The 11,071-nt window shown below is 44.6% G+C and overlaps 1 protein-coding gene across 1 annotated transcript in view; it reads right to left on the bottom strand.

The window, feature by feature from the left end:
* Positions 1-10,700, bottom strand: part of PITPNM3 (PITPNM family member 3) — a 144,197-nt gene extending 133,497 nt beyond the window's left edge. The window contains exons 1-2 of the mRNA XM_019471787.1: positions 10,628-10,700; positions 10,403-10,531 (exon numbers count right to left, since the gene is read on the bottom strand). Of these exons, the coding sequence (XP_019327332.1) occupies positions 10,403-10,531; positions 10,628-10,700 (202 nt within the window). The remainder of the gene's footprint in view (positions 1-10,402; positions 10,532-10,627) is intronic.
* Positions 10,701-11,071: the final 371 nt, after the last annotated feature.

The raw sequence follows: 11,071 nt of genomic DNA, 5'->3' as shown, positions 1-11,071 counted from the left end.
CTTTCATCATATTTTCCCCCCCCCCCCCCCCGGGCATCTTGTTGAAGAGGGGGAGTGGTAAGTGTCTTGGCGGGGCACCTGGCAGCTAGCCAAGGTCAACCCACCACAGAAGTACACAGAGCATTCACACACAGGGTGTTCATATGTAGTTGCCACTGCATTATGGATTCCATATTGGCGCAAATTTGGTTAGTGTTCCAAAATGCAGTGTGCTAGGCAGAGTATTCTCTTCAGCATTCTCCATTTTTATTCCTTCATGAAACAACAACAACAGCAGACTTTGTTCAACTACCAGCTGGGACAGTTTCTACCTTTGGGCCCACTGACAGAAAAAAAAAAAGTCATTTCCCTGCTCACTGTGCTGGAGATGAGCTGTTACACCATTAGCCAAGGTGTGCTGAACAGAACAGTCATAGGAACATAAGGCTGAAATGTACCTTTTGTCTAGCATGCTTACGTGGCACCACAAGAGAAAATTTGTTTAACTTGCACAAGCTCCCTCATAAAAAGACATGAGGGATGGGACTGCCTCATTATTCTGACCAGGAGGCTCTTACATACACTGTTACCCTGCCAGTCTGAAACTTTTTCCTTATTTTCTGTCTTGATGTCTTCATGGCTGCTCTACACCCACTTGGTTTACAGTCAACATCAGTTTCAGTACCTTTTCTTCAATGTCCTGGCCACTCACCAACCTAATCCACAGCAATGAAATCAGGCTTCCATTTTGCTAGACAAAGAAAGCCATCTCCTTCCAATTTCCTCACAAAGCAGGACTCTTCCACTACCTGCTCCACTGTCCCATCCCTTCCTCCACCCTTTCATGCTTTCTTTTAGACCAGCAACTGTCAGGGAATGGTCAAGTACCAGGCTAGAAAGGAGGATTATGCAGAGCCAAAAAACCCAGAAGCTCGTTTTGTCACAATTCCTGACCTGTGATGCAGAAGCTGGGAAATTAATGGGGAAGCTGTTGTGAAACTCTGTAGAAACCCTAGTAAGAGAAGCTGCTGCTTCTTTGGAAAGAACTCTGGATTGTTACAAGAAGAAAAGAACTTATCTGAGGGACTGCTGGAAGACAATGCTTGACACATGCAACTACTGTGATAAGTATCTGACTGTACCTCCTGTCAAGCCATATGCAAAAAATCAGCCCCTGCAACTCAAGGAAAAAGACTGGAGACACTTTAGGAAAATGAAGAAAACGCTCCTTTGGGAAGAGCACAGCAACACTTTGCACAGAACATTATTAAAGATGCAGTAGATGCATGCTGCTAATCCACATCCCGTTGGTCACAGACTATCAAGCTCCCAAGTCTTAAGGGAACTGTATCATCTTTACAGCAAAGGCATGGAAATCTTGAAACCTGCCTACAGAGGCTTTCATGAAAGCACACAATACAGATTAAAAAAAAAGTTTTAGAAATCTAAAAGCACTAAAACATGGGAAGAAATAAATGTAGCAGCACTGAATTTCAGTGCCAGCACTGCAGTGCTGCGAGGTGCATGACCCACAGATAAAACAGCTCTAAGGTGTTTCAGGTCATTTGCTTTATCTAATCATTCCCCTTCTGGAGGCGTTAAGATATTCAAAGCTTCTCTTCAAATCTATTCACTTTTAAATTTTTCACTAGTAATTTATGCTTATAAGCAGTAGTAGAACATGGAAAGTTGTTCATTTCCCAGCTTTGTACTTCCCTAGTGTTGTATGCAGTGGCTTCCAGGAATGTTTCATACATGGAAGTAAGGCCCAGTCCAAAAGTGGAAACTGCCATTTCCCTCAGCTACAGAGCCAATGCTGGCATGGCAGCTTTAAGGTGTTCACCCCAAGCACAGCATGCTGCCCATGGAAAATGGAAGTAAATACAAACGCACCTCCCACGAGGGAGGGCATTTTTTTCCCCTAACACTTTCAACTTAAATTCCAAAGACCACAAACATCTCCCTAACCAACACCATTCTAGTGTTACTTAATCTGGATTAAGTATCTCCTGATGAATAACGTAAAATTGAAGGAACTTCTGGCTGAAGCAGAGCCTAAAAGGCCTTGCAGGGATTGTTGCTTTTTTGCCAGAACAAAAAGCTTTCCGTTTTAGCCACTAGAATTTGCTGGGAAGGAAGGAACGGAGAAAGCTGTATAAATATAAAATTGTAAAGACTTCACAAGTACTCTGAAGAAAACAGCAGCTCCCTGGAGAAGAACTGCCACTAGCCTGGCTGGAAATCAGTAGAAGTGCTGGCCCCACAAAGAAGGCCCATACTTCCAGTGACCTTGGAGTTTGATGCAGAATGTGAAGGGAGGGCAGGGAAAAGTGTCACAAATCTCCAGGCATAACTTCTGGCTACGAGAAAAGCCCTTGGGAGCATCAGTTTTATTATATCGCACTAGGAATGCTTCTAGATTTAGAAGCAGCTTAAACATAGCCACAGTCAGCAGCACAAGTCTGCGTATGCTCACTGCAGCAGTTCTTCACATCTACATTTATTTGCTGGCTGGACTGCATTGCATCACCCTAATACATTAGTCTTATTGAGTCTGCTTCCTTCTGTGCCAACAGATTAGCATTAGCCACCTTAATAGGACTCTATTAACATTTCTTGATTGCATTAGATACTAGCATTGCCTGGACTCACTGATTTGATTTACAGTGTCAACTGTTGCATATTTTATGATTTTATTTCAGAGAACGAAAAGACCAGCCCTACTTCAAAATACAGGCTAATTCGCTGGTAATGACACTTGATGCTTCTATGTCAGCAAACTTTATCATATTTGTTGACTGATTCCTAGCAGCCAGATTTCAGCAATTTTTGCAAGCAGGGTAGCAACTTACATTTCATTTCAGTTGTTCAGTATCACAATTTCTGAGGACAGAAGAGGAAACCATGTAGAAATACAATGCCTTTAACAGAAACCCACTACATCACTAATTTGCCAGTCACAACAGTTGAACTAGAAGCACATGTAGTAGTTCCCATAGGCTGTTGAGGCAGCACGACAGACTGACAGTAGGATATAAGGGGAACATTTCCAAGTGGGAGAGGGAGAGTTCACAGAAACGCACAGGTACTTTTCTTCCAGGAGAAGCAGAAGCAAAGTTTCCTACCTAAACTGTTTTCTTTTGCATAGTACTGCAGGTTGCTACACTTGCCTGTTACAGAGGGAGCTGACTGGGGGCTTGCCTTGAGCCACAGTAACAGCAGAGGAGAAGACAAAAGCACAGCCATCTTACAGCACCATGCACAGAAGCTGAATTCTCTAGTTAGGCTAGCACTAGTTGTAATTAAGATTACAATCAGTGACTTTCTTCTGTAAAAAAGTCTTGCTTTTTTCCTTCAACAAAGAACAGCTGGAATTCCATTGATACTTTGCTGCATCTGTGATCTGGTGACGTGAGATGAGGTGATGTGATGCATGAGTAAAACGCAACTTTGAAAAGCACTCTCTTGATTTTCCCTGCACTAAATCATTTCACATTTTAATTTTTCTGTGGCTGCATGAAGACAACTCTTGCAGGACCTACAGAAAACAATTTTCCACATCATGGATATACTAGATCTGGGTTTGTGATTCACCATACTTCACCATATACCCCAACCTCACAGTAGCTCTTATTATATAAATTGCTAATTAAAAGTAAAGTCACTTCTGAATGTTCTTGAAAAAGAATCAGTTAAAGTAAGATTTTTAGATTTATAATATGCTCAATAGCCAATTTACCCATGTTAGATATTGATTTCTTTAGCACTAAAATGTATAAATAAGGATCACAACGGAAACCTATATCCTGTACAGCAGTAGCTTCCATAAGGGCGAGAGCAGCAGATACAATCAGTTGCATCCTGTTGCAATAGGCATTAAAATAGCTAACTGACCCCACACCTGAATGAGCACCTAAACTCATCCCTGAAGAATGCTTAGCAGCTTTAGCACTAAAATGTATAAATAAGGATACGGACGGAAACCTATATCCTGTACAGCAGTAGCTTCCATAAGGGCGAGAGCAGCACAATCAGTTAGTTGCATCCTGTTGCAATAGGCATTAAAATAGCTAACTGACCCCACACCTGAATGAGCACCTAAACTCATCCCTGAAGAATGCTTAGCAGCTCTGACCCTCATTTACAAAAAAAAAAAAACACCCCAACAACAACCCAAAAAACCCCCCACAACACTCTTCCTAGTCAAGTAAGATCCTGGATATTCCTAAGAATTGCTACAGAAATAGTTCCACGTCCTATTATGTGACACTCGTACTTCTGTTTGACGGCAAGTCAGACTGCACCTCTGCAGATCTCATCCAAATTTAGATGTGAGGCAAATTTCATCCTTGGTGTTTAGTGACTGTACATAGTTCCAGCAACCTGCAGAAGAAATAGTTCCCACTCATGTATCAGCAGCTTCTAATGCTATCCATCCAAATAAGAAGAAAAAACCCACTATGATCATGCAATCTCTGGTATGTTCCACAAATAAACCTAAGGAGCAGAACAGCCACGGGAAAGGCCAATTCCACTTTCACCCACAAACACCAGCAGAGCTCATTTTCTCATAGTTTCATGAGCAAATTATCCTGCTGAAATCAACAGTAGTTGAAAAGTGTATATAAGAGAAGAATCAGGTCTAGTTTCTCCTGGTCAGAAGGCATAAATCCAAATTCTTTCCAAAGGCAGGATTTTTTTTGGTTTTGTTTTTTAAGAAATGTGGCAAACTGGCAGTGATATGATAATTAAGCAGTGCATGAGCACACTTCATTCCACGTGATCTGAGGGTGTTTCTAAAAGAGAGAAAAAAAAAAAACCACAAGAGGAATTAAAGTGACCCTACTGGTCTGTAGCCAACATTCTCAGAACCAAGGAAATGGAAGCAGAAAAACAGACAAGAAGTGAAGTAAGGCCTAAGAGGCTCTGAAAAACACTTTAAGAAACAAAGGTCTTCCTCTGAAAATTGAATAGCTAATACTAGTGATTCCTGACTTTAATTTAACCACTTTCCTTTATCATTTTAAAAGGCCTGGTGTCCAAGACCCACTCATTCTGTAAGTCCCAAGCATCCTAAGACAGAACAGCTCACTGCTGTCACTCAATAATTCCACACGCTCTGCTACCAGTACCAAAAATGCTGTTTCAATATTACTTGTTATGCAAAGATCGTATTTAAAACACCTATCAAGTCAGGAGAAAGAAAAGGCATCTATGTGTTCCATTCCTGACTTAGAATAAACCAATACTGTACACGGTAGGCCCCAGTTCTTTAGGTGCAATACATGTGGAGATGAAATGTGTGCAGAGCACAGTAATACCTTCTGCAATACAGAAGGAACGTTTGCATACAGAAATTATGTCCTCTAGTGGACAGCACACTTTACCAAGATACAGGGCTCTGCCATTGGATCTAATGAGTTCAAAAGTCATTTTACAAATGCACTGGGAAGTAAGCCTAGCCCTGCTGTGAAACAGCCATGTTACCTTTCTTCACTGGTTCTGCTTTCTCCTCAGCTTGAATTAGCTTTTACAAACACTGTCTGCAGCTGAAAAAGAAAACCGTAACTCGAGTCATCACTTCTTACAGCAGAACTTCACCAGCAGGATCAGCACAAACACTTTGGGAATGAAATAGCAATGATTTTATACCTGAAGCATATTTGTGAGAGGGCAGAGTAGCAGAACAGTAGGCACAGTCCAGAAGCGTCAGTTTAATAATCACCCCAGCATCTGCTAAAGGCCCTCTTCTCCTTAACAATGCATGAATCAATGGTTACCTTGTCAGGCAAATAGGACAGATGGAAAGAAAGCAGGCTGATCTGAATGCCAGTCATACCAGCCCCTCATGGGCACTGGCAGTATCACTAATGTACCAGGCTAGTCCAACAGACCATCCAGGCTCAGGTGTGCTTGTACCCGACCTTCCAGGAAGATGCATTCAAGCAGCCTGGGATAAGAACAGCAGTTTTCGTTGGATGTGATTACAGCAGTGAGCCTTCCTGTAAAACTAATTCAGTATGATTCACGTCACTCTCATAGTATTACAGATTTCAAGCTTTGCAGCAGGCCCAGCAGTTCGCTACATCTTTTGGTTGGTAATAAGCATTTGCTGATCAAGCATAGACATAAGCACATGCCACAGACAGGAGACTGTAAAAAAAGCACTCCTGAATACTACCACACCAATCTAGTTAGCAGAGACAAAATAGCACACAATGTTCTCATAGCTACTGAAAACTCAGTCTTTTACATAGCAAAGTATTGAAGACTGAATTAATCTCAATAAAAAAATAATCAAAAATAGACTCTGTTGCAGAGATTAAAACATTTCCACTTGTCAAAACCTGTTTTAGAACTGTGACCATTTTTAATTCAGGGAAGGTTTTCCTAATAAAATTAAAAAAGCACAAGTCATTTTTCCATTTGGAAAGAGATGCTGGGTAGAAGGAATGACCTTTGCTGTTGCCATTGACTGCTGTTGCATAATAATACTTCTTTCTGTTCTGCTGGTTTCAAATGCTTCCTGCCTACCCATTAAGTGATTTAACTGAGCTACCCACACAGTGTTACCTAGTGACTACGCAGTTAAGACTTACTGGAGGCCAAAATTACCCACTGTTATTTTCTAGCTATGTTTTTAATTTCTTCTTTGGCAAACGTAAAACTGAAGACGTACTTTAAAAAGATGTGAATTTAACTACTGGAGGCAATCCTCAGACTCAGGAGCTCAGGCAAGACTGGAGATGCTGATCCTCCCTCCAATTATTCCAGAGTGAAAACTAAAGCATGCTCAGAGTAAGCCTTCACCTGTGCACAGACCACCAGAAAAGAAGGACCATATATGCCATTATTGTTAGCAGGGCCACACAGAATTCATCCAAAGTCACACAATGAATCTGTAGCAGAGACTGGAACCAAAATTAAATCAGTTGAAATTGAAATGAAACCTGCTGCAAATGGAAGGGGCTGGGAGAGGAGAGTGGGAGGCCTATAGAAATGCGAGGCCAAAGGGGGAGAGGAGGAGGCCACAGGGGGAGAGCGAGAAAAATAAAAGCGGGAGGTGAGAGGGAGGTCGGGGAGAAAGAGAGCATACAAGGCCAAGGGGGACAGGGAAGAAAAAAGTGGAAGGCCAAGGGGGAGAGCACTCAGAGGGCAAAGTGGGAGGCCAGACAGGTGGAAGAGAGAAGGAGGAAAATTAAAAAAAAAAAAGAGAACCTGATGGGAGAGATGGAGGCTGACAGTGACAGGAAGCGGGAGGGGTGGGCTGAGGGGGAGACAGCAGGAGGCCAAAGGCCGAGGGGGAGAGCACCACACAAGGCCAACAGGACAGGGGGTGGCCGGAGCGGGAACAGGTGGCTGGCCAGTGGGGGAGGCAGAAGAGGAACAGGAAGCCAAGGGGGTGAGTGCACAGGGCCAGAGGAAGATGGGGAGCCAGCGTGGGGAAGGGGGAGCCCCAAAGGAGAGAGGGGGAAGAAAATAAAAGAGTGGCAGGCCAAGGGGGAGAGGGGAGGAAAATAGGGAGCCAAATAAAGGAGTAGGAGGTCAATGGAGGGGGGGAGAGACGTCCAACCAGCCTAACTGGTAGCTGCTTATAAAGGATGTGATCCTGTTTCCCTCTTCCCACCAGGGAGGGCAGTCACCTGACCCTGCAGTTGAGCCTGTAAAGACTGTAAAACTGGCAGAAGACAAACTTTCTGAAAAATTAAGATAATGAAGCACTTTCCACCTGTTTGGTTCCCAGAACTAGCCTTCAGAAGAGCTGGGGGAGCCTGGGAGCTGGCATGGGAAAGAGGTGGAAATACGCAAGATTTCTCTTACTGTTGGCAGCAAGCCACCAGATGATCAAACCATACCTTCCATTCATGAACCTGCAGTACTCTAAGTACAGGCTGAGTCCTGCCCTGCTGAAATCTGCGTACGCTTACAGTCTTATGAATTGCAGACTTGGAAGCATTGTTGGCACTTCAGAAAGAGGACAGAAGAAGAAGAATTAAAAGGGACATAAGTGGGAGCTTTGAGGACAAGTACTAGGAGAAAGTTCCTGGTTTAAGAGGCAGCAGGATGAAAGGCAAGAAGTCAGGAGCACGTAAGTGGGAGAAAAGGAGAAGAAAGGTAATCCTGAAAGGGCAATAAAGCAAGCAGGGTCTTAGAGTGAACAAAGTCACTAAGTTTATCAGAGAAGCTGCAGCCCAGAGAAGAAATGTTACAATACTCCCTTGGAGAGCAGTCCTGGGCTGACAGAGGTAGTGTACCGAGACAGGATTTCTAAAAGGTGGGAAAAGGGTCAACAGGTACAAAGGAAAAACTGAAAGGTGAAGGGAAGCATTAAGGGAAGAATGAAGTAGTCAGTTTTGGAAAGAAAGCAGCTTGGGACAGGAAGTGGAGAGGAGAAGCAGCTTGAAGACAGTCAGCAAGATGGAGCAGATACCAGGAAAGGCTAGAAAGGGGGAAGGGTCAGGAGCTCCCTTTGTTCCTATTGTGTCTGCACCAGTCCCTAAATAAAAATCAAAAGGAGAGCAAAGAGCACAGCTGACAAAGCCAGAGACATAGTTAAAGGCAGAAGAAAGTCCACAAAAAATGCAGGTTCCCTTGTCAAGAAGTCAAGTGAAAGAGCTAACTGAAAGAACAGTCCAGACACCACTGTGGTCAGAAGTACCCAGTATAACCAACTCCTCTCTCCCATTCCTCACTCAGCGTCTTTCATCTCATAGCAATTCAGCAATGGCAAGTCCCCAGTTACCTACTCTGTACATCCTTCAACCGGCAGTTCTGCAGCAGATGGTAAGGACTGGCATGTATTTGCTTACTGAGTACAGGAAACAAATCAAGAAACTAAGCCATGCAGGCCTTTAAGCCCCTATTTTAAGGTACCAGTGACATTTCCAGTCTTGTACCTTATGGAATTACTGGTGAGATGGAGGAAGAGAGAGAGGAGGTTTAACATGGCTGTTCAGGCTCCAAATCCTAGATCAAGCTTTCCTGTAAATGTGGTACATCTCTTAGAGCTGTTTCTTGATGCTTCAGATGCCAGCTTCCCCAAAGCAGAAATTAACTTCACCCTCCCTCTCAGTATCATCACCTCCTCCAAACTCACTCCCCAAAACGAGAGAAGATATGAATATTCTCTAACCTTTTCCTGCAATGACTGTAGGTGGACTGCCTGCATCACATCTGAAAGGCTCTACTTTCACAGTACAGAGATTTTGGCTTTCTGAGGAAGATCTGGCATTTTTGAGTCACTGCTGCCTGTTAAAAAATGAAGTAGGAGATGAAGAGCAGATACCACACCACCCCCACAGGAACATGTCAGGTAGTGATCTGCAGTTGCTGCTATGTGGTTTTGCAACCTACAATCCTGCAAATGTCCAAGCATTTCTGTGCAGAGACTTTTCCAAGCGCTTAAGATTTGGAGTCCACTAGGTGAGATCTGGCTACTCAAATGAGTCAAGTTCACCACCTCTAAAAGCCCTTCATAAGCACACGTGTCATTCAACAGTGATCAAGCAGCAGATTTCATAGCTACTAGAACGATGGTCTGTCTTTGTATTTGTGATAAGGCTACAACACTGGCAGGGGCTGCAAGGCAGGGTACGTACAAGCAAAACAGCCACAACATTTCTATATTTGTGCATATTCCAGCTCACATCGATAAACTCAGTAGGTTCAATTTATAAAAGCAGCACATTTCCCCTGCTCCTAACCCAGATATATTCTGCCAGAGCTCCTTTGTGAATGGTCAATTCTTGCTTTTCTTTACAGTAGGAAGTAGTGACAACATCGTAAAGCTAGCATCAAAAGTCATATTTTGTCTAGCGAAGTGAGTGGAATCACATCAAAGAGAAGTACCATCCTTTAAAATTCCTGTGCAAAGTTGGGTTTGAACAAGCAAGCTCTGTGTGCAGGCTACATTACTCAAGTACCAATGAAAGTGAAAGCAATGCTCTCTTATTTTGCTACCCAAGTTAAAAGGACTGCAAACCAATGCCAAAGAAAAAACAATGAGACTTTTTCCCCATTTGATTATATCTTCATCTTCCAAAGATGAAAAACAACCATTTAGTTCAATACTCAATACTATACTTGCATCTTCTGAAATTATTGATGCTCTCATGTTCCTGAGCACTGTGTCTCTGGGCTGCCACCAATCCATGCCTATTTTGGGGGAATATTAAAAAAAATACACACTGCTGGGCAAAAGCTTTGGGTTTAATATTACCATGCTGCTGTAAAGCTGTGCCAAGAATTGGCACCAAACACCAGGCAAGTTTCACATACAGACCAGCAGGCATTCAGTCATAGCAGTTAGACCTTCACCTTCAAAACCAATGGGCTCCGTGTGCAACCTAGAAGAAAGCCACTTCTGCAGCAGCAAGAGGTTTCTCATCTGTTCTGCTAGCTGGCACTGGTCATTCATGCACACCTGCTGTATATGCCACCTGCTGCAGGGCTGCTGCTGCCACTGCCACCAGGCATGGGGCATCAGGGCTTTGCTGCTGAGTATCCCCAAGCCCTCTGGCCCCAGTAAACCGACCTCCAAATTGCTCAGACTCTGGAGGAAGCGTGAGTTAAAACACGTGAACCTGCAAGGCGCAAGAGAGACTGCACCTGCCTTTTCCTTTCAGCAAGTCCTACCCAACAAGCACACCTTTCTTATTTTCAGAAGAGCCTACGGCTGCTGCGTCCCACTCCATTTCTCCCGAGCAGGCGGCAGCGAGCATCGGCGCCACAAGGCGGCAGCCACGGAGCTCCTCCAGAGCCGGGAGAAACCCTTCCCGGCCCAGCACCGGGATGGAAAGCCGGGAGGAGGCCAGACTGCGGCGACCGGGGCGGACGCCCGCGATGCCCCTGCCCCCCCGCAAGGCCCCCCCGCGACCACCGGCACCAGCCGACGCAGGCGCCGAAGGCAGAGCGGACCCCGCTCGGAAAAGACGAGGAGGGCAAATGCACCTGCGTCTCGTTCACAGAAGTTTGCATTTACCGTTCCGGTGGGCCGGCAGCGGGGTCGGCGGATGCGGAGCCGGGACTGCCCGCGCGGCCGCCGGCGGGCGGGAGCGCCCTGGGGCCTCCCCTCCCCCGGCGCCGTGACCAC

Source organism: Aptenodytes forsteri, unplaced genomic scaffold, assembly GCF_000699145.1.
Source record: "Aptenodytes forsteri isolate BGI_AS27 unplaced genomic scaffold, ASM69914v1 Scaffold66, whole genome shotgun sequence".
NCBI lineage: Eukaryota > Metazoa > Chordata > Aves > Sphenisciformes > Spheniscidae > Aptenodytes > Aptenodytes forsteri.
The sequence above is the reverse complement of the archived record's forward strand: the minus strand, read 5'-3'. Positions and strand labels throughout refer to the sequence as shown.